Source organism: Scyliorhinus canicula, chromosome 12 (assembly GCF_902713615.1).
Source record: "Scyliorhinus canicula chromosome 12, sScyCan1.1, whole genome shotgun sequence".
NCBI classification, from domain to species: domain Eukaryota; kingdom Metazoa; phylum Chordata; class Chondrichthyes; order Carcharhiniformes; family Scyliorhinidae; genus Scyliorhinus; species Scyliorhinus canicula.
The window spans coordinates 150,901,776-150,924,225 of record NC_052157.1 but is presented as its reverse complement, the minus strand read 5'-3'; the positions used below and the strand labels follow the sequence as shown (position 1 = coordinate 150,924,225).

The window sequence follows — 22,450 nt, the reverse complement described above, 5'->3', positions numbered from 1 at the left end:
CTGGCAAGGTGGGATGGTCTCCCTGTCACTGGCGGGTCGGGTACAGGCGGTTAAAATGAACGTGCTGCCGCGATTTCTAATTATTTTCCAATGCCTGCTGATTTTCCTGCCAATGGCATTTTTAAGAGAGATTGAAGGAACGATTACCTCGTTCCTCGTCCTTCGCAGGCAGGGGGTTTGGGTCTCCCGAACCTGATGTATTATTACTGGACGGCGAATGTGGAGAAGGTGCGTAGCTGGGTCAAAAGGGTCGATTCCCATTGGGTCATAATGAAGGAGAGTTTGTGTAGGGGGTCGGGATTGAAGGCGCCAGCAACAGCGCCGCTCCCGATGGCCCTGTGGAAATACTCGGAGTCCGGTAATAATAGCTTCATTGAGAATTTGGAGGCAGTTTCATCAACACTTCGGGTTGGGGGCAGGATCTAGAGAAATGCTAATTCGGGGGAACCACAGATTTGAGCCAGGGAAATGGGACGGAAATTTTCGGAAATGGGAGGAGAAGGGGATTAAGACACTAAAAGATTTGTTTCTTGGGGTCGGTTTGCAGGATTGAAGGAGTTGGGCGAGAAATACGGGCTGGAGCAGGGGGGAAATGTTTACATACATGCAGGTTCGAAATTTGCCTTGAAGGAGATAGAGCTTCCCGGTGGAGCCGGCCTCCACATTGCTGCCGACAGGGGGACTGGAGAAGGGGGTAGTGTCAGCGGTTTACGGGGCTATTTTGGAAGAGGAGAAGACACCGCTGGAAGGGATCAAAGCAAAGTGGGTTGTTCCTGTCCAAAGCTGGAGGTGCATACGAAACTGGACCGGGCCCTCGGGAGGCCATATTCGGGGTGTCGGACCAGCCAGGGTTGGAAACGGGTGCGGAGGCACATGTTGTAGCCTTTGCCTTGTTAATAATGCACTTTCAAGATTTGGATAACATCGAACATTGGGGGGGGGGGGCACTATGTGTTAATGGTGACTGTGGGTGATTCCCGATTCCTATTTGTTAATGTTAACATGCAGGCTGCTGAATATTGGAGTTGCTTCAGGTAATTGGGTCTTTCTCTGGGTGCAAGCTGAACTTGGACAAGAGTGAGTATTTTGTGGTGTCTCAACCGGGGGTGGGGGCAGGGGTGGTGGGGCTGCCATTCCGTAGGGCAGGGACTCATTTTAGGTATTTGGGGGTGCAGGTTGCCCAGGAGTGGGGAAGGCTTCGCAGATACAACATCACTAGTTTGGTGGGGAGAGTGAAAGCCGACCTGGCGAGGTGGGATGGTCTCCCTCTGTCACTGGCGGGTCGGGTGCAGGCGGTTAAAATGAATGTGTTGCCGCGAATACTGTTTATTTTTCAATGCCTACCGATTTTCCTGCCAAAGTCTTTTTTCAGGGAGATTGAGGGGAGGATTACCTCGTTTATATGGGGAGGGAAGGTGGCCAGAGTGAGGAAGGTGCTGCTACAGAGGGGAAGGCAGGCAGGGGGTTTGTGTCTCCCGAACCTGATGTACTACTGCTGGGTGGCAAATGTGGAGAAGATGCGGAGCTGGGTCAGAGGGGTTGATTCCCAGTGGGTCAGAATGGAGGAGAGTTTGTGCAGGGGGTCAGAGCTGAAGGCACTAGCAACGGCCCCGCTCCAGATAGTTCCGGGGAAATACTCAGCGAGTCCGGTAGTAATAGCTTCGTTGAAAATCCGGAGGCAGTTTCGCCAACAATTCAGGTTGGGGGCAGGGTCAAGGGAAATGCCGATCCGGGAGAACCACAGATTTGAGCCAGGGAGGTGGGACGAAAGCTTTCGGAAATGGGAAAAGAAGGGAATTAAGACTCTAAAAGATTTGTTTCCTCGGGGTCGATTTGCGGGATTGAGGGAGCTGGAAGTGAAGTATGGGCTGGAGCAGGGAGAAGTGTTTAGGTATATGCAGGTTCGGGAGTTTGCCAGGAAGGAGATTCAGAGCTTCCCGGAGGAACCAGCCTCCACGTTGTTGGAGGAGGTGCTGGCGGCAAGTGGACTGGAGAAGGGGACAATGTCAGCGGTATACGGAGCTATGTTGGAAAAGGATAAGGCACCACTGGTGGAGATCAAGGCGAAGTGGGAGGAAGAATTGGGAGAGGTTATAGAGGAGGGGGTCTGGTGTGAGGTGCTCCGGAGAGTAAACGCCTCCACCTCGTGTGCGAGGTTGGGGCTGATACAGCTGAAGATGGTGTACAGGGCACACCTCACGAGGGCAAGGATGAGCCGATTCTTTGAAGGGGTAGAAGATGTGTGTGTGTGTGTGTGTGTGTGTGTGTGTGTGGGTGTTTTGGTCTTGTCCAAAGGCTAGGGGAGTACTGGAAGGAGGTGTTTAGGGTAATTTCCACGGTGGTGCATGTGAAGCTGGACCCAGGTCCCCGGGAGGCCATATTCGGGGTGTCGGATCAGCCAGGGTTGGAAACGGGTGCGGAGGCAGATATCATAGCCTTCGCCTCGTTGATCGCCCGAAGGCACATCCTGCTGGGATGGAGAGCGGCCTCTCCACCCTGTGCCCTGGCGTGGCGAGGGGCCTGTTAGAATACTTGACCCTTGAGAAGGTTAAGTTCGAACTGAGGGGAAGCTCGGAGGGGTTCTATAAGTCATGGCCACTATTTATCATGCACTTTCAAGAACTGGATAACATCGAACATTAGTGGGGGGGTGGGAGGATGGGATCCTTGTTACTGTTATGGGGTTTGAGATATTTGTTGTTGGTTATTGATTGTTGTTGGGTGTAAATTTGGGAGAAAATTGTGAAAAAGGAAAATAAAAATATATTTTTTTTAAAACATGCAGGCTGCTGTTTGGGGGTTTGGTAGGAGGATGGGATTGTTGTATGGGGATTGACATTATATTCGTTACTGCTTATTGTTTATTGTTGGTGGGTGTAAATTTGGGAGAAAATGTGAAAAGGGAGAATAAAAATATTTATTAAAAAAAACAGAAATGGAAAGCCATTAGTTTAAAATTATTAAGCCATAGAATCCACAAAATCCCGACAGTGCAGAAGGAGTTGTGGGCAGCATGGTGGCACAGTGGTTAGCACTGCTGTCTCACAAGTGCCAGAGATCCGGGTTCAATTCCGGCCTCGGGTGACTGTGTGAAGTTTGCACTTTCTCCCCGTGTCTGTGTGGGTTTTGTGTGGGTTTCCTCTGGGTGCCTCCCACAGTCCAAAGATGTGCAGCTTAGGTGGATTGGACATACTAAAACTTGCCCTCAAGTGTCCCGAGATGTACAGGCTATGCGGGGTTACAGGATAGGATGGGGGAAATGGGCAAAGATAGTGTGCTGTTTCAAAGGGTCAGTGCAGACTCAATGGGCTGAATGGTTGTCTTCTGCACTGTAGCGATTCTTTGTTATATATTCTTAATAAATACAAACAATCACATCAGAATAGAGGATGATCTTTTAAGCCAGGGGTGGGCAAACTACGGCCCGCGGGACGCATGCGGCCCGCCAAAGGTCTTTATGCGGCCCACCAAGTCATTAAAAAAAAATTTTTTTTAATTTTTAATTATTTTTTTTTAAGGTTAATGGGGGGGGGGGGGGGGGGGGGGGGGGGGGGGGCTGTTGGGTTACTTACTGGTATAGGGTGGATACGTTGGCTCGAGTAGGGTGATCATTGCTCGGCACAACGTTGAGGGTCGAAGGGCCTGTTCTGTGCTGTACTGTTCTATGTGAGGCGCCCAGAATCATAACTGGGTGAAGTAATTATTTTACTTAATATACTATGCAGCCCTTTAAAATTGTGAATTTCTGAATGTGGCCCTTGCACAGAAAAGTTTGCCCACCCCTGTTTTAAGCAATCGGAAATCTTGACCTGGGAATATTTAATTGGAAAAAAAATGTTTTACCTCGTTAAACATTTTACATCATCAACAGCAGCCTGGTTTGATGTTCCCATAACCCAATCAGTCAGGTACTCCACCATCTTGTTCCTGGAAAAAAAGTCAACTAAATGCCATATTGCAACATCAATCGCCCCAAATAGCTAATCTCCCAATTTCCGATGTTGATATAAAACATCTAGTTATGCAGAAGAAGTAACAACAGTTATCACAACAGCCCCAATATTCTTATTTATATCGTAGGCATCTGGATATTATTAATCTTGGTCATCTTTTTATACCCTCATTACAAGAAAATGTGTACTTTCCTGATGAATACTCTGGGGCGCAGTGCGAATCTCGGTTTCTGCCGTTTAGGGTGGCTTGGGTCAGGTTTTGATATTTGGGATTTCAGGTGGCACATGATTGGGATGCTACCTTTTTCCGAAGGGTGGACAAGCTGATTTTGGAGTTTGTTTGGGCTGGCAAGACGCCGAGGGTCAGTAGGGAACCTTTGCAAAGATGTAGGCTGGAGAATTTGGAGTGAAATATTGCATCAAGTCAACTCAACTGTCTCCTATGTGAGGATGAGCCTTATACAATTTAGGTGGTGCAGTTGGTCCATATGACGAGGACCCGGATGAATGGGTTCTTCCCAGAGATCGAAGATGTGTGCGAGAGGACTGGCTAACCACGTCCATATATTTGTTTTCGGGTGTCCAAAGCTGGGTAGATTTTGGGAGGCAGTGTTTGAGAGTCTTTCAGGGGTTGTGGGGGGTCCCGGTAACGGCAGACGCTGTGGTGGCAATTTTCTGGATTTTGGAGGCGCCAGGGCTGCCGGAGGGGGAAGGGGGGCCTTTGCCTCTCTGATTACCCAGCGACGAATATGGTTGAATTGGAGGCTGGCAGCGCCGTTGGGGGATTTGTACGAGTTCCTCAAGTAATGCCGGGGGGGGGGGGGGGATCCCTTCAGAATAAAAACATTTCTTTTCAACATCCTCACCTAAATTTCATCTCTTGACAGAAGGAGAGATCATCTCGTCTCTCCATCATTACTTCCACCAGTTGACAGAGCTTAGTTTTGATCTGGATTGCATGGACTGTATTCCCAAGGACACGCACATACCTGCATTCAACAACACAGTAGGATAAGCCAACGTCCTGCAATTTGGACTTTATTTGTGGAATGTCTTTTTCGTATCTACTGGTATGTAAAGTTAATAAAGCAATGATAGGCAATCAAAAGATTAGTGGTCTATCATTTAGTATTGCACATAAAATCGGTTTTCAAATTAACAAAATGGTTTGACTCCATACTCTTTTCAAGCTGCTACTTCAGAAGCTGAAGCAAATTAAGGCCATCTAATTATTAAGGTATGCTGCACTGGACATTGGGGTCAAAACTTGTGTTATATCCACCTCAGCTTCTCGCAGCAACATAGATGCACTCACCTGGACGAGGTTACTCAGTAACTGAGGTATGCCAAGCTATTTAACACCTTGTGTATCTATTTTTATCCTATCCAATATCTCAATGCCCCCTACGCCCCTGACAACTGTGATATTATCCATCTTGTGAAGAATTATGCAAAGTACTTATTCTGTACCTCAATCATATCCTCTTCCTCCAGATGATGATTGCCTTTCTTATCCCTAATCCCTCACCATTCCCTTAACTATTCTTCTACTTTTAATGTATATTTTTTAATGGACTCCACAGAATTCCTACAGTGCAGAAGGAGGCAATTCAGCCCATCAAGTCTGCACCAACCCACTCCCCCACCCCGATCCCTGTAATCTCACCCAGCCCGGACATCTTTGGACACTAAGGGACAATTTATCATGGCCTGTCTGCCAAGCCTGCACGCCGTTGGACTGTGGGAGGAAATCGGAACACCCAGAGGAAGCCCATGCAGACACGGGGAGAACATGCAAACTCCACATAGTCACCCAAGGCTGGAATCGAACCCAGGTTCTTGGCCTGTGAGGCCTCTTATGTTGCCCACTATTCTTTTTCATATCCTCTTTGCACTTTGTATTCCGTCAAGTATGCAATTACATTCCATATCAGAAGTTCGTCATAGGTCTTTTTTGTTTTCTTTTAATCTCCATTTCTTTTGCCATCCAGGCAGCTCTAACTTTGGATGCTGCACCTTTGCCCTTTATAGGAATAACGCTTGCACCCAAACTATCTCCACCGAGAAGGTCTCCATTGCTCATTAACTATTTTCTGGCCAATCTTGATTTGCAGTCTAACTTGGACCAATCCCTTCTCAAACCACTGAAGATGTCACTGTTCCAGTTGGGTATTTTCACCTTGGAGACAATTCAATTGGCCTCAGTACCCAGGTGAAGAAAAACGGGAAGGAAAGGGAAGGTAGGAGAGAAAAGAAGATTTCTGATTCTATTTGCCACTGTATAAAATGGGCAGCCAGGGTTGGAATTTCTGTGATATCACCCCACCTCAGTGTCAAACTGCCCAACGCTCATACGTGTATAATGGCTACTTTGGCAAAATGTTTGAGGAAGGCTAGCAACCATGGCCCCAATCCAAAAAGCCCATGTCTTCAGGAGAGAAGGAAGGGAAGAAACCTGTGCACACGCACTAAAGAAGCAAAGGGAAAGAAAGAGGGAATCTCATACCTAACTAAATTTAGCATCATGGTCTCAATGCTGGCCTGTCCCAGGTGCTCTGAACTGCCATCCGTGTGATTATCGAGTAGGTTCTTCATAATTGCTATCGTCTGTTCCACAAACGGTGTGTTTGTATCATTCAACAAAACCTGAACCAAAATACAGTTACACTTAAAGGAGCATTTTTTTTTTTAAAAAGTACAATGCATTTGGGATGCTTCTGCCAAAAACGGATGCAGTTCCATTGGTGTCAAAACCCAAAATGTTATTGAAAAAAAACACTATTATGGTCCATTACAGAAACACAAAATTAGCAAAATACCAGAAATAGTCAGTACTTGGCATAAAATAGAAGGCAGGTCCATCAACATATATTTAAATTCCCATGCTGGAAGGCAATGCAATCATATACTGTCATAAGATACTTTCATAAGAACAGTTACTTCAAGAACTGAAGTTACATATAATACATCACAATTACTGCAAGCTTGGGCAATTTAGCAGATACAGCTTTAGACACATTTTATTTCAACTGCTATTTAAGTAAAAAAGGACCTGCAAGTTAATTTACTTGGATACTCACCTGGCCTTGCAAGTCAAAAAACCTGCTGATGCAATTTTTCAGCTTGTTGAAGAGCATTGGATAAAGTACAGGGCTCAGTTCCAGTCCAACCAAGTCTTTAATGTTAGTCCTAATCTGAAGCCCTACTTTTTCATGATTGCACACCATTAGTGTGAGCAGCCGTTCCAAAAATTTGCTGACTGGAGTCTCTGCATTTCCTTCAGTTGAGACCATAGAGATCATGGAACCCTTCCTTTCAGTAATTGGTCCCATGGGAGGGCTGTAGGTAACTAAGCCTGGGTTAATGCGATGCTGGAGACAGACACCTCCTATTGCACACAAGAAGCCTGTCATGTTAATCCACTCCTGTAGAGAATCTGTGTCCGACAGGTCTATCGAGCCGCCCCCACTTACATGTGACATCCGGCGCTTAACAATCGTCTTATGAAGGCTTTCTGTCACCTAAACGTGGAAGCATTTATCAGAACATATTATAATAAATTAATTATTAAAAAGGAAAACAATTCTATATGTAGAACAAAACTGATACTTCATTTATAAAAGTCTTCACCAAAACAAGTCGCACAAGGAAAGTACACAGCAGAATTGGAGGCACCTTGGTGGAATGGATGGTAAATTGGTGCAGGCATAGAGATGGAACAACCATTCTCACAATGTGAGAAATGGGATCAGGGATCAATGCTGGGGCCTCAACTTTTCACTCTCATTCCTGATTCACATTACTTTTGTCAAGAGAATTAATTATATTAAAGTTTCCATATTAAACATTCAAACAAAGAATTCTGAAGAGGAGAATTTCAAAAGGACAGATTAAACACATTAATGAGCAACAGCAGATGCTTGAAAGTGCAAAACATATTTTGGAGGCAGGAATTGCAGATAACGAGACACTGAATAGGGAAATGTGCAAGTTATCACTGAAAGGATTTTGGGATCCTGGCTTGAAAGGTAACTCACATGTGCAGGAAGCCACAAGACCAATAAGATCCTGAGCTTTATCACAGGGTGTTGAGAGGATACGTATAGACACGAGTACTGCTAAAGCTCTTTAAAGCAAACAAAGGCCATTTAAGTGCTGTGTTTAGATTTGAGCACCTCACCTTGATGTTGTCATGGGAGTTACTCGCCGTAGGATTCCTAGCCCTTGACCTGCCCCGATAGCCACACTATTAATGTGGTTAGTCCAGTTCAGTTTCTGATCAATGGTAACCCAGGATGTTGATTGTGGGGGATTCAGTGATGGTAATGCCATTGAATGTCATGGGGTGCTGGTTAGGTCCTCTCTTGTAGGAGATTGTTATTGTCTGGCACTTGTATGGCGCGAATGTAACTTGCCACCCCAAGCCTGGATATTCTCCAGGTCTTGCTGGACTGCTTCATTATCTGAGGAGTTGCGAAAGGGCTGAACATTGTGCAGTCATCCGCAAACATCCCCACTTCTGACCTAATAATGGAACAGAGGTCATTGATCGAACAGCTGAAGATGGTTGGGCCTAGGACACTACCCTGAGGAACTCCTACCCTGTTGAGATGATTGACCTCCAACCCCACAACCATCTTCCTTTGTACCAAGTATGACTCCAACCAGCGAAGAGTTTTCCCCCAGATTCCCATTGACACCAGTTTAGCTAGGGCTCCTTGACGCCATACTCGGTCAAATGCTGCTTTGTTTTCAAGGGCAGTCACTTTCACCTCACCTCTGGCATTCAGCTCCTTTATCCATGTCTGAATCAAAGCTGTAATGAGGTCAGGAACTGAGTGACCCTGGCGGAACCCAAACTGAACATCCGTGAGCAAGTTACAGCTGAGTAAATGCCACTTGGTAGCACTGTTGACGACTCCTTCCATTACTTTGCTGATGATGGAGTGTAGACTGATAGGGTAATAATTAGCTGGGTTGGATTTGTCCTGTTTCTTGTATACAGGATACACCTGGACAATTTTCCACATTGCTGGTGGATGCCAGTGTTGTAGCTGTACTGGAACAGCTTGGCTAGGGGTGTGGCAAGTTCTGGAGCACAAGTCTTCAGTACTATTGGCGGAATATTGTCAGAGCCCATAGCCTTTGCAGCATGCAGTGCCTCCAGCCTTTTCTTGATATCACGTGGAGTGAATCGTGTTGGCTGAAGACTGACATCTGTGATGCTGGGGCGTCCGGAGGAAACAGAGATGGATCATCTACTCGGCACTTCTGGTTGGAGATTGTTGTAAATGCCTCAGCTTTGTCTTTTGCACTGACGTGCTGGGCTCCTCCATCATTGAGGATGGGGATGTTTGTGGAGCCTCCTCCTCCTCCAGTGAGCTGTTTAATTGGCCACCACCATTCAGGGCTGGATGTGTAAAGTTTTATGGTCAAAAGTCAGTTTTGAAAGTGGGTTAGGGTATTAAAATATAATGTGATAAAAACAGAAAATGCTGGAAACCTCAGCAGGTCTGGCAGCATCTGTAGAAAGTTATTATGGACTCCAAACATTAACTCTATTTCCCTCGCTGCCAGACCTGCTGCGATTTTCCAATAATTTCTGCTTTATTTCAGATTTCCAGCATCCCCAGTCTTTTCAATGCACATGACTGAGGCATCACAGGTTATTTCTGGAGGAAGAATGGATGAAACTTTTTGATACCTTCTCAAAACTGGCAAATTACATATTATAAGACAATTTATATCTTCAATGAACCTGCGGCCTCCCAAGTAGAATATTTAAACATTTTGTTTTTAGCCTCCCAAGTAGAATATTTAAACATTTTGTTTTTAAAATTGGAGTACCCAATTCATTTTCTTTCCAATTAAGGGGCAATTTAGCATGGCCAATCCACCTACCCTGCACATCTTTGGGTTTGGGGGACAATGTGCAAACTCCACACGATGTGGAGATGCCGGCGTTGGACTGGGGTGAGCACAGTAACAAGTCTTACAACGCCAGGTTAATGTCCAACAGGTTTGTTTCAAACACTAGCTTTCAGAGCACTGCTCCTTCCTCAGGTGAAACATTCCTTGGACTTTAACCTGGTGTTGTAAAACTCCACACGGACAATAACCCAGATCCAGGATTGAACCTGGGATCTCGGCGCCATGAGGCAGCAATGCTAACCACCGCGCCACCGTGCTAGTGTATTTAAACAGAAGCAAAAAATCTAAATCATACTTATGTGCACAGTAGAAAACATGTCCCTCCAGTTCGGGCCATACATTAGAGTAGCCAGAAACAACAGCTTTTTTTCAGTTTTTGGTGAACTTTTTTGTTAACTTGGGAAGAAAATCTCTACTGGGAAGAGAACTTCTTTTGGCAGCAGTGTCAATATAAAGTACTCTCAAGGGTGGCATGCGGCACAGTGGTTAGCACTGGGACTACGGCGCTGAGGACCCGGGTTCAAATCCCAGCACTGGGTCACTGTCCGTGTGAAGTTTGCACATTCTCCCCATGTCTGCGTGGGTTTCACCCCCACACCCAAAAATGTGTAGGTTAGGTGGATTGGCCACGCTAAATTGTCCCTTAATTGGAAAAAATAAATAATTGGGTACTCTAAATTTTTTAAAAAATTAAGTACTCCCCATCCAAACTGAAAATTGTTGCGGATGTGAAATCTTAAATGTAAACAGAAAATACTGAAACTGCTCAGGTGGTTAAGCAGGTCATCTGGAGAAGGGGCAAAATTCATCTTCGCCATAGATACTGCCAGACTGGCCGATTATTTCCAGCATTTTCCAGCAACATTCAAGTATCCATGTCAGTTATGGCCCCCTTTTCCATGTGTCAACATGACTTCAACAGAATAAGAGCATCTCTTACTGCCCAACATGTTTCCTAGCCAGCTGTCCCTCCACCCGCTATGACCAAGGTTGATGGCAAATCATTGCCGGTTCCAATAAATGCTCGCTTGTACAACACTCTAAAAGGTAGACTTACCTGTCCATCCTCAATCTTAATTTTAGGATAATTGAGAATTAACTTGGTAGCATGTTCCCACTTTGTATATGTGTCTTCCCAGGCCTAAAATGGAAATAGCAACAAGTCTACTCAGGAAACGGAACTGGTGTAAATGCGAAACATATGGCCCAATTGTCAAATTACAAATTTGGCTTACAGAGGTGGAATTAAAAAATCACCACTTGCTTAAAATTGGGCTGCTTTTTGAAGTTTTATTTACCAATTACTATAAATGGTTCAGCTTCAGCTGCCTCAAGCCAGGTCTGCTATTAAAATCCAATTTCTTAAAAAACATGCATATAACCTGGGACATAACCGGGGTGGAGAATGAACTTGGGGTGGCAGGGGGATCAAAGTTTGTGTGGTAAGATTGGGAGGGTGATTGACGGGTATGTGGGCATTAACTATACAGGGGAAGTATCGCAGGCAGTGGTATGGGAGGAGGCGATATAATTTATGGCCAAGGTGGATAAAGAGAAGAGGGAAGATCGTCAAAGGCTGATAGATGAGACGTTGGAGGTGGACAGGAGGTATGTGGGGGATGCAGATCCGGCACTTTTGGACAGGAGGGAAGAGCTACAGGCTAGCTTTGACCGGTTCTCCACGAGGAAGGCGGTGCACCAACTGAGGCTGATGAGGGGATTGATTTAAGAGTATGGGCTGACAGAGAACTTCTCTGACGTTTTGGGTCTTTTTCAGGATATAAAGTAAACCTGGAAATGTGAGAGTATTTTGTGGTGCCCCGGGCGACACAGTGGAGCAACAGTTAAATTATAATCGTTATTGTCACAAGTAGGCTCACATTAACACTGCAATGAAGTTACTGCGAAAAGCCCCTAGTCGCTACATTCCGACGTCTGTTCGGGTACACAGAGGGAGAATTCAAAATGTCCAAATTACCTAACAGCACGTTATTCGGGACTTGTGGGAGGAAACCGGAACACCCAGAGGAAACCCATGCAGACACAGGGAGAACATGCAGACTCCGCACAGTGAGCCAAGACGGGAATCGAACCCGAGACCGTGGCGCTGTGAAGCAACAGTGCTAGCCAGTGTTCTGCCGTGCCGCCCATCACTGCTGCCGACAGTACCCAGGACCCGGGTTTGATCCTGGTCCCAGGTCACTATCTGTGTGGGGTTTGCACATTCTCGCCATGTCTGTGTGGGTTTCACCCCAACAACCCAAAGATGTGCAGGTTAGGTGGATTGGCCACGCTAAAATTGCCCCTTTATTGGAAAAAAATTAGTTTAGTGCTCTAAATTTATTTTATTTTTATGGTGTCCCAGCCAGGAGTGGGAGGGCTGCCATTTCACAGGGCAGCAACCCACTTCAGGTATTTGGGGGTTCAGGTGGCACAGGGCTGTGGGGGTGGGGGGGAAGAGAGAGAGAGAGAAAGAGAGAGAGAGAGAGGAGTTGGATTGAAAGGTGGGAGTCACAGTGGGTTAAAATGGAGGACGGTCTATGTAGGGGGTCGGGGTTGAGGGCATTGATTTTTTTAATATAAATTTAGAGTACCCAATATATTTTTTTTCCAATTAAGGGGCAATTTAGCGTGGCCAATCCACCTAACCTTCACATCTTTGGGTTGTGGGGGTGAAACCCACGCAGACACAGGGAGAATGTGCAAACTCCACACGGGCAGTGACCCAGGGATAGGATTCAAACCCAGGTCCTCAGCACTGTCGTCCCAGGACTAACAACTGCACCACATGCCGCCCAGGAGGGCAGTAATAACAGCATCGCTCCCGGTGGCCCCGGGCAAGAACTCTGGGAGTCGGGTGTTGGTACAACACTGAAGCTGGGGAGGCAGTTGAGGCAGCATTTAAGCTGGGGGCTGGGTCAGCGGAGATGCCGATTGGGGGGAACCATTGGTTTTATCCAGGGAGGCTGGACAGGAGGTTTCAGAGATGGGAGGAGAGGGGAATTAGAGTGTATTAAAAGACCTGTCCCTAGGGGGCGTTTTGCTAGGTTGGAAGACTTGGGGAGAAATATGGACTGGGGCAAGGGGAAAGGTTTAGGCACCTGCAACTCTGAGACTTTGCCAGAAAGGAGGTTCTGACCTTCCCGATAGCGCCGACCCCCTCATTGTTGGAAGAGGAATTGACGGCAGAGGGAAGGGGGTGGTCTCAGCAATCTTCAGGAGGATTTGGGAGGAGGACGGGGTGTCCATGGAGGGGATCAAAGCCAAGTGGGAAGAGGGGTTAGGGGAGGTTATGGAAGACGGTCTGTGGTGAGAGGTGCTCCGGAGGGTAACTGCCTCAATCTCATGCACAGATTGAGGCTGATACAGCTGAAGGTCGTGTATTGGGCGCACCTCACGATGGTGAGGATGAGCAGACTCTTTGAGGCAGTGGAGGACATACGTGAATGCTATGGGAGGAGCCCCACAAACCACATACATATGTTTTGGTCCTGCCCGAAGCTGGGGAAGTATTGGAGAGAGGTTTTCAGTGACATCTCGGGGGTACTGCACATGAACCTGGAACCAGGGCCCCTAGAAGCCATTTTCAGGGTGTCGGACCAGCCCGAGCTGCAGGTGGGGTGCAGAGGCAGATGCTTTAGCCTTCACCTCGATCATTGCCCAGAGGCCGGTCCTGTTGGGGATGTCAGCTTCTCCACCCTGTTCCTCGGCTTGGCAGGAGGACCTACTTGAATTTCTGACTCTCGAGAAGGTGAAGTTTGAGCTGAGGGGGATGAAGGAAGGTTTCTACAATTAATGGGGACTGTTTATTGTACACTTTTAAGAATTGGTTGCCATCGAATATTGGGGTGGGGGGGTAGGTTAGGGTTATTGTTCTTTTTGTTTACACTGTTTACTGCTTGACTTAATTTTCTTTTTCACTTGGAATACACGGGTCTGTATATTAAATGGGGTGCTGTTTTGGTTTGGGGGAATTGGTATTGTTTTTGTTTGTTTTTTCCTCTGTTGTTTATTTGATGAAAATGTTGAAAATTAAGAGAATTTTTTTTTTTTTTAATTTTTTAAACGTAACTCCAACACCATGCAACAAATCAGAATTTGAAAATTTACCTCCGTATTCCCTGCTGTTGGATGCTCTATCCTCCTCAGTAACGCCATCACCCGTTTCTGAAGAGCTGCCCGCCCTATAGTTGAAAATCAATATCAACACCTCAGAACATAAAATCTGAATCAAGTAAACACTCATCAAGAGGGGCAGTCACCAGTACAGGTCAGTCTGTTTGAATGAGGAATTACAAAGCTGATTCTTGCTATACGAAAGGGCTACAAATTGCACATACTGATTTAGCTACTGAGAGGGCTGCAGGCCCTTTTACTTGGGTTTTTCATTTACAGACCGTTCGCATTGGAAGCGTTAAAAGATGCACCGCTTCCAATGGGAACATTTGCAAAAGCAGCCATCAGATATGATAAAATAATTTCAGAAATTGAGAAAAATCTGATTAAATAGTAAAAATAAGTTTGGCTGCCATTTTGTTTTCATTTCAGATTGCCAGCATCCACAGTATTTTGCTTTTACTTTGGTGTGCTCTTTTAAGTTAGTGTTACACAGAGGCTACAGCACAAAAAAGCACATAATTTGGCTCCTCTTCTCTCCCCCATCGTCATCTAACCATATCAGTAAATCCTATTCCTTTCTCCCTCATGTTTATCTAGCCTCCCAAAACACATCAATGGAATTTGCTTTAGCTACTCTTTGTAGTAGCAAGTTTTACATTCTAACCAATCTTCTAAGTTTCACCTGAATTTTATTTATCACTAACTAGGTAATCTTTGTGGTCCCTGGCTTTCATTTCCCTCATGTCTGGATATCGCTCATAACGCTTTACCTATTCCACAGAACTTTCAAAATCTGTATCAGGTCACCCCTCAGCCATCTCTCCTCCACATGAAACAACCCAAGCCTTTCATAGAATTCCAACAGGGCAGAAGGTGGTCATTCGGCCATTCGAGTCTGCATGGACCCTCCAAAACTGCACTCTACCCTGGTCCCCTCCCCTCATCTGAAATTGGTAAATCTTAAATTATCCTCAAGTATGCCAAGTTATTTCTATTCTTTTTTTTTTTTCTTTTTTTTTTATAAATGTTTTTTTATTGAGTTTTCATATTTTATATATGACAAATTACAAGTTATTAGAGAGAGAGAAAAAAAAAAAGGAAAACACAAAAATTTAACATGAATATTTACAGGTAAGCATCTTCATAACAATAATTGTGGCCGCCCCCTTTAGCCAGCATACATATTTTACATTCCCCAATATGGCCGAGGCACATGTTTATAGGCATTTATTTATAGTTTGGTTTTGGGCCTTGGCTTGCCATCAAACCCCCATACCGAGCCCGTAGCCCCCCCCCCCCCCCCCCCCCCCCCCCCCCCTCCCCCCGGCTACCTTCCCCCGATTCCCGCCCATTTTCCCCTGGTTCTTGGCCACCCGACTATTCTTCCTCATGTACGTTGGCCACAAACAGGTCCCGGAACAGTTGCATGAATGGCTCCCACGTTCTGTGGAAGCCGTCGTCCGACCCTCGGATGGCGAATTTGATTTTCTCCATTTGGAGAGATTCCGAGAGGTCGGACAGCCAGTCTGCAGCTCTGGGTGGTGCTGCTGACCACCAGCCAAACAGGATTCTACGGCGGGCAATCAGGGAGGCAAAGGCAAGGGCGTCCGCCCTCCTCCCCAGGAATAGATCTGGCTGGTCTGAAACCCCGAAGACCGCCACTATCGGGCATGGCTCCACCCTCACCCCCACCACTTTGGACATAGCCTCGAAGAAGGCTGTCCAGTACTCCACAAGTCTGGGGCAACACCAGAACATGTGGGCGTGGTTGGCCGGGCCTCTTTGGCACCGCTCACATTTGTCCTCCACCTCCGGGAAGAACCTACTCATACGGTTTCTCGTTAAGTGGGCTCTATGTACCACTTTTAGTTGCGTCAGGCTGAGCCTTGCGCACGTGGAGGTGGAGTTGACCCTATGCAGTGCTTCGCTCCAGAGTCCCCACCCTATCTCCATCCCCAGGTCGTCCTCCCATTTCCTTCTTGTTGCGTCCAGTACGGTGTCGTCCCTATCTACCAGTCGGTCATACATGTCACTACAGATCCCTTTCTCTAGGATACTTGCGTCCAGTAGGTCTTCCAGTAGTGTCTGTCGTGGCGGTTGTGGGTACGTCCTTGTCTCCTTTCGTAGGAAGTTTTTGAGCTGCAGGTACCGTAGCTCGTTCCCCCCAGCTAGCTGAAATTTCTCTGTCAGTTCGTCCAGTGTTGCGATCCTGTCGAGTTATTTCTATTCTGAGCTATTCAAGTTAAGTCCTGGCCAAAAATGTCCAATCTTGCCTCGGAGCCCAAAATGGTATTTTAAAAGGTAAGTATTATTCATTAAGCTAAGAAGTAATCATGAACAATCCTTTTAGCACTTCATAAAATGTGAGAAAACCTAAGTCTGAGCCACCGAATGGGCAAGTTCTCACTAATTTGACACAAGGCAGTTTGGAAAGTAAAAGTAAGTTGAGCTGCAAATTGAAGTTAATTGACCAACACAAGACACATGAGCAATTACCTGTTGACATCATGTTGCTAACCGACGCAAACTCCATGAACGTATTATAATTTGGCAGGATGCTCTGGACAGGCACATCATCGACTCCACACCTAATATCAGCTTCCTCACAGAGGTGCCGAAAACATGACATGGAGACAAGAACAGCTTCGATGTCCGGACTCCACAGGAACATGTAGAGTGCCACTTCCAGCTTTGTCTGTGCTTGACGACAAATGGGGATCCCGCTGCCAAGTGTGGCATTCTCCTGCATTCAGAAATTCAATTTACTCAGATAATCAGTTGTCAAACGGAGAGGAGCATTTTTGTTTTAAAATGCCACAATTTTCATTTCTATAAGAATTTCAAGGCATTTATTATTAAAATACCATGCAGTTGTTTACATTGCAATTAACCTATGATACCTCAGTTTGTATCATATCTGTTTTCAGCATATTACAAGACAGATTATGACATAAGCACAGCTACACAAGTGTTTCCTCAACCTCCTCAAGTCACAGAACATAACCAAGCTGTTCAAAATGCCTCCTCTATAAACCATGCATTTCAATCTAAACATGACACTTAGATTTTGAAGCAGAACAAGAAATACTGAAGTGCCTAAGGATTCTGATTCTTGACTCAAGATGAGTGAAGTACTCTGGTTCTGTTGTTACCAAAGGATCATTTATAAATATTCTTTTGCAAATCATAATGCAAACCTATCAAAATTCAGAATTCATATATTAACCTCTTACTAGCAACCGTTTACAGTCAGCGCTATCATACAAATGCTCATCCCACTCATACCAAATCCCCCCCTCTGCACCCCCAATACAACACTGCAGAATGCAATTTGGTGCAAGTGAACTCATTATTCATATGATAATGGTGAAAAGTCAGAATTGGTATCACAACAGTGCAAAATGTTTTTTTTATAGAAGTATAACTTCATCCATGTAGAATGCCAACATATGCATTGCCCATTGACACACAAAAATTAATGTCTTCATAAAACAGAAAGAAATTAAAAAGAAAAATCATAATTCATATCTTACACATTGTAACGTCTGAATGTTAATTGGTCTGTTGCTCAGTCTACCCTGCTAGAAACCTAGTCATTGCACATGAAGAACCAGGAGCATTTCTCCAAATTGTTTGTATTGTGGACTTAATTAACTGCTACATTCTAGAATCTGTTGAATCTCTACCATGCAGAAGGCCATTCAGCCCATCGAGTCTGCACTGATCCTCTGAAAAACCACCCGATCCCTATAAAAGTCCGCACGATGCACAGCAAACCTTCATTGGAATGTCAAGAGTGATGACCAAATGTTTGGGATAGGTTTACGGGCGGCATGGTGACACAGTGGTTAGCACTGCAGCCTCTCGCCGCCGAGGCCCCAGGTTCAATCCCGGCTCTGGGTCACTGTCCGTGCGGAGTTTGCATATTCTCCCCGTGTGTGCGTGGGTTTCACCCCCACAACCCAAAGATGTGCAGGGTAGGTGGATTGGCCACGCTAACTTGCCCCTATTGGAAAAAATTATTGGGTACTCTAAATTTTAAGAAGAAAAAATTTTTTTTTTTTTTTTTTTTATAAAAGGGATAGGTTTAAGGGACAATTTTTAAAAACAATACAAAGTAAAGGGGTATTGGGACTTGGGCCAATGTGGCTAAAGGCTACCAATAAATCCTTGTTAACAATATTGATCATAAGGCAGGCAGGGGGTTTGGGTCTCCCGAACCTGATGGATTACTACTGGACGTCAAATGTGGAGAAGGTGCGGAGCTGGGTCAGAGGGGTTGATTCCAAGTGGGTCAGAATGGAGGAGAGTTCGTGCAGGGGGTCGGGGCTGAAGGAACTAGCAACGGCCCCGCTCCCGATAGCTCCGGGGAAATACTCAGGGAGTCCGGTAGTAACAGCTTCATTGAAAATCTGGAGGCAGTTTCGCCAACACTTCAGGTTGGGGACAGGGTTGAGGGAAATGCCGATCCGGGAGAACCAGAGATTTGAGCCAGGGAAGTGGGACAGAAGCTTTCGGAAACGGGAAGAGAAGGGGATTAAGACTCTAAAAGATTTGTATCTTCGGGGTTAATGACAACCTATTCCTCCAGCAAAGGAAGGATGTGCAGATGTTGGTTTTATATGCTAGCAATGAAGGTGTAAAATAACCATTTTTCCACTACTCACACCATTCCAAAGAGTATTTCGCAAAATAGTTTGAAGCAGTTCAGGAAATATTTACGTCGGAGGGGGAAAATCAGATGGCAATTTTTTTATTTTTTTTTAAAATAGGTTTTTAATCTTTAAGGAGGTTCCATAAGGTACATTCTGAAGTCTGATACTACCTTATTCTTCAGCAGAAACTTATTCCGACAGATTAGAATCTCCCGCAACCATTTGAGAATCTCTGTGCTGTTCAGCATCTGATGAGCGATCAACTTCTTACAGATGAAAAATAGAACTTGAGAGCTGTCAACAGAAATGAAAAATTAGAAACAAGATAAATTTTAAGTTAGATTCTTGGTGATTGTGGATGGGGAAATGACAGCTTGCTAGAGGGGTAACAAATTTAGGGACCGCATGGGGGTTGGTTTACATTATAATTTGACCACTTTACTTTTCTTTGCCACGTGAGGACACACAAACACACAGGATACAGCAAGCTTGCTATCCTCAAATTATGTCATCTCATTCACTCATTGTTTAATCCAGAGGCGAACTTCTGTACTCGAGTTGAACTGCAATCGCTGCTTCGTAAAGTTGTGAGCCTGCTTAAACATGGAAAGCACCTATGAAACACTGCTCATTCCCTTTGGCTGAGCTGGAGTAAATGCATTCAAAGTCCGAGAACAAAGTCGGCAACAAGGACAAATGTAATTTCTGTCAGATAACACCCATTTTCATCTCCAAGAAACAATTTCTACTCCTTGCAAGCCATATCAATGGCTTTTGTAAAACAACCATTCTTCCAGATGAAAAGAAAGGGATTGGGACATTAGAACGCCCTCCAAGCTTTACTATATGTCACTTGCTAAATCAGCAGTTGCGTCAAAATGTCAAAACACTACTTCAGATTTTAAGTAAGCTATCTCCCTTTTCCCTGGATCACATCACGTGGTTAAGAGGCTTCTGTGCTCTGACAATACCTTGAGCGAGGCTTTTGGGAGCTCCTTGTTCATGGTAGGGTCACCCATGGCAGCAAGGTGGGAGGGAGGTGCCAGGCAAAACAGTCCAAAAAGTCCTCAATGGCACAACAGGCACAGAAGGTTGTGTATCTCACCGTTTTTGAGGCAGACGGCGACTGCAGCGGCACGATGGTCTTGATCAGTGTGGTTTGACATGTCACCGAAATCGGATCACAAACCAGTCAAGACCGTGAGGACAATGACGGCACCCAAGGTCCCAAACATTATACAAAGTCATGCAAAGGTTTCTACCAGAATCCATTTGCCAAGCCCAGTAACAATGGAGACTGGATGACAGGGCTGTGAACATGGTAGCCCATAGTCAAGAATCTGTACACAGGTAGTAAATGCGTGAAGATCATGAAACACCTGTCTTGGGAAACTGCTGAACAAATGTTAATGTCCTTCTTAAAGCCAACTCCAAAAGCAACTTCAATGCATGGCCAAAAACTACCTTCCACATCAGGTCCTGTTTTCTCAAATGGCCAACATACCAGGGAAGGCAAATAAAACGTTTCCAAGACACTCTGTAGCTCTCCTTGAGGCATGGCAACATCGATTGGTAACAAGCACCCCCCCAGTCATTCAGAATTATGATAAGCTATCCAACAAGCTGCACACCGGGCCACAGTCACTTAATGATGAAGGAGAGCGGTGGCAGAGTAGGAAAGAATAGGAAACAAATCCTACACTCTGAATCCCACTACCTCGTGGAACATCGTCCCCCATGTGCCCAAAGCTATGTCAGCAAAATATCAGCCTGTTCCATCACCCAAGCCAGAAACTTGCAACCCCAAGTAGACAGCATTCTCAAATTGGCGGACAGCGGGCAATGATCCCAATGTCCTATCTTAACCTCACATGAAAGTAGATTTTTTTTCTTTGCAAAGTCTCCAACTTTGCACAGTGACCAAGTTTTAAACCAATGCTTCCAACTCCACAATGTTTTCTCACTTTAGGTCTCAAAACAGGCTGTTGAGGAACAACTTCCAACAAGTAAGGTGAACACCATCCTCAAGTTTCTGCTCCTTAATGCGAGTGGATTGAGGCAGTAAGCAGACTACAGCAGCACCAGCTATTGAACATTTTACTTTCAGGTCATCTATTCAGGACTGAACAGAATGTCAATCACCACTGGATTCTGCAGAGATGCCAACTGATGGGACTCTGAGCATAGGCTGCCTTTTGCATTTTTGGTGAAAACCATGCTGCCCACGAAGCTACAAGGATCAATTTGAAATAGATTTCAACAAGGTTTCTAAAGTAGACTGGAGAAAGAAAGAGCACACAAAGTACTTCTTCCAAACCCAACACCTTTCCTCTATTATTGGTGAAATTCCGATATCTCATATGCAATCGGAAGCATTTTGAAGTCAGAGTTGTTTACATTCAAGTTTTCTATTCAATATCTCGAGCTGATTTTCTCCTTTTATGTTTTGCCATTCCCATACCAAAGGGGAAAAATCTCATAATCAGCTCCCAATCTTTGAATAATGCCACATATCTGCAGGCAGCTATAATCTACTCCAGATAATTTGCAGTAGAATACTGGTGTTAAATTTGAATTGTCCAACAATACAAGTTGTGCAAACAGAACAAAATGACAACTTTGTACAAAACATTTAGCAGATAGTTTGAATTGAGTGATAGGAATAGACCAAACATGCAAAAGCAATTCTTGTGCAACATTACATCAAATTTCCCTCATTACTAAAATAAAACTAAACATTTTTGTTCTTCTTAAATAGGTTACTTGATTAACCAGCAGAGAAGGCTAAATCATTTGTTTGTACTGAAAATTCTGTGGAATCCGACCTAAATGACTAAATCCATCCACATGTATGACAGCAAGCCCAGAATAAGCTGGTCATTGGCATCAATTACCTGCTAATTTAGTTTTCCAATTCAATTTATTGTGCTTTTCCATCCAAAGATATAAATGGTGCCCATCGTTCCATATGCATCTCAAGATATAACTAAACCAGCAGGACACCTCACACAGATAGATGCTTGATGGCTGGTACAGACACGATGGGCCAAAGGGCCTCTCTTTTCTGTGCTGTAAAACTGACTTTTTAAGATGCTCAGTTAAAACATTTAAAAGGGGGGCGGGACTATCTTATAATGCTTATGCTGCAAATTATTTAAGCAATGCATGTAATTGCAGAAATATTTCCAAACATGCAAAACATATGTCCCGAAAGGCTACTACGTTGTACATACTATAACCATATAGAACAGGTAATGGAAGAGTGTATTTAAAATATTAACATTTTCTGAAGCTTACAGATACACCCCCCCACAATCCTCACCTTATATCCCAGAAGGTTTCTATTGGTGCATCTGGGTTCCACAACTCTATGTTTTCTGGTTGGTGAAGAACTAACAAGGCCTAGAAATAGGAATGACAGGAAACATTTTAGTGCAAGCTTGGCCCGACACCGTAAATAATTTAGATCAAATCCTCGAGTCACCCAGCAAACCATGTCGCCTTTACCCAGCACCAAAACTGTTCAACTGCTAACGCCCTCGGGTTTCAGTGTGGTTATTCTCGGGTAAATACTGAAGCATGTTTATTTGGTCAATCGGAGGTAGGCTTTTGTTCTTAAAAAGGCTGTTAAAAATGCCTATAACTCACCAAGGAAGATAGAAAATGGTGGAAACACAGAACGGATCTATTGGCATCAAAGAAGAGAGGGAAGCATTCTTAGTGCTCGCCAGAACGGAGAACAATAAACCCTCAATTCAGCGGCGCTGAGGGAAAAATGCAGGTGGAAACGGG

General features: G+C 44.9%; 1 protein-coding gene across 17 annotated transcripts in view; it reads right to left on the bottom strand.

Annotated features, from left to right (window-relative positions):
- The window catches only part of nf1a (neurofibromin 1a), a 330,336-nt gene that overhangs the window by 212,535 nt on the left and 95,351 nt on the right, over positions 1-22,450 (bottom strand). For all 17 annotated transcript variants that reach the window (XM_038814507.1, XM_038814511.1, XM_038814513.1 and 14 more), the window contains 9 exons: positions 21,981-22,060; positions 18,829-18,952; positions 16,500-16,746; positions 13,995-14,068; positions 10,942-11,025; positions 7,034-7,474; positions 6,460-6,599; positions 4,820-4,942; positions 3,844-3,927 (listed from right to left, as the gene is read on the bottom strand). In XM_038814507.1, coding sequence (XP_038670435.1) covers positions 3,844-3,927; positions 4,820-4,942; positions 6,460-6,599; positions 7,034-7,474; positions 10,942-11,025; positions 13,995-14,068; positions 16,500-16,746; positions 18,829-18,952; positions 21,981-22,060 — 1,397 coding nt within the window. The remainder of the gene's footprint in view (positions 1-3,843; positions 3,928-4,819; positions 4,943-6,459; positions 6,600-7,033; positions 7,475-10,941; positions 11,026-13,994; positions 14,069-16,499; positions 16,747-18,828; positions 18,953-21,980; positions 22,061-22,450) is intronic.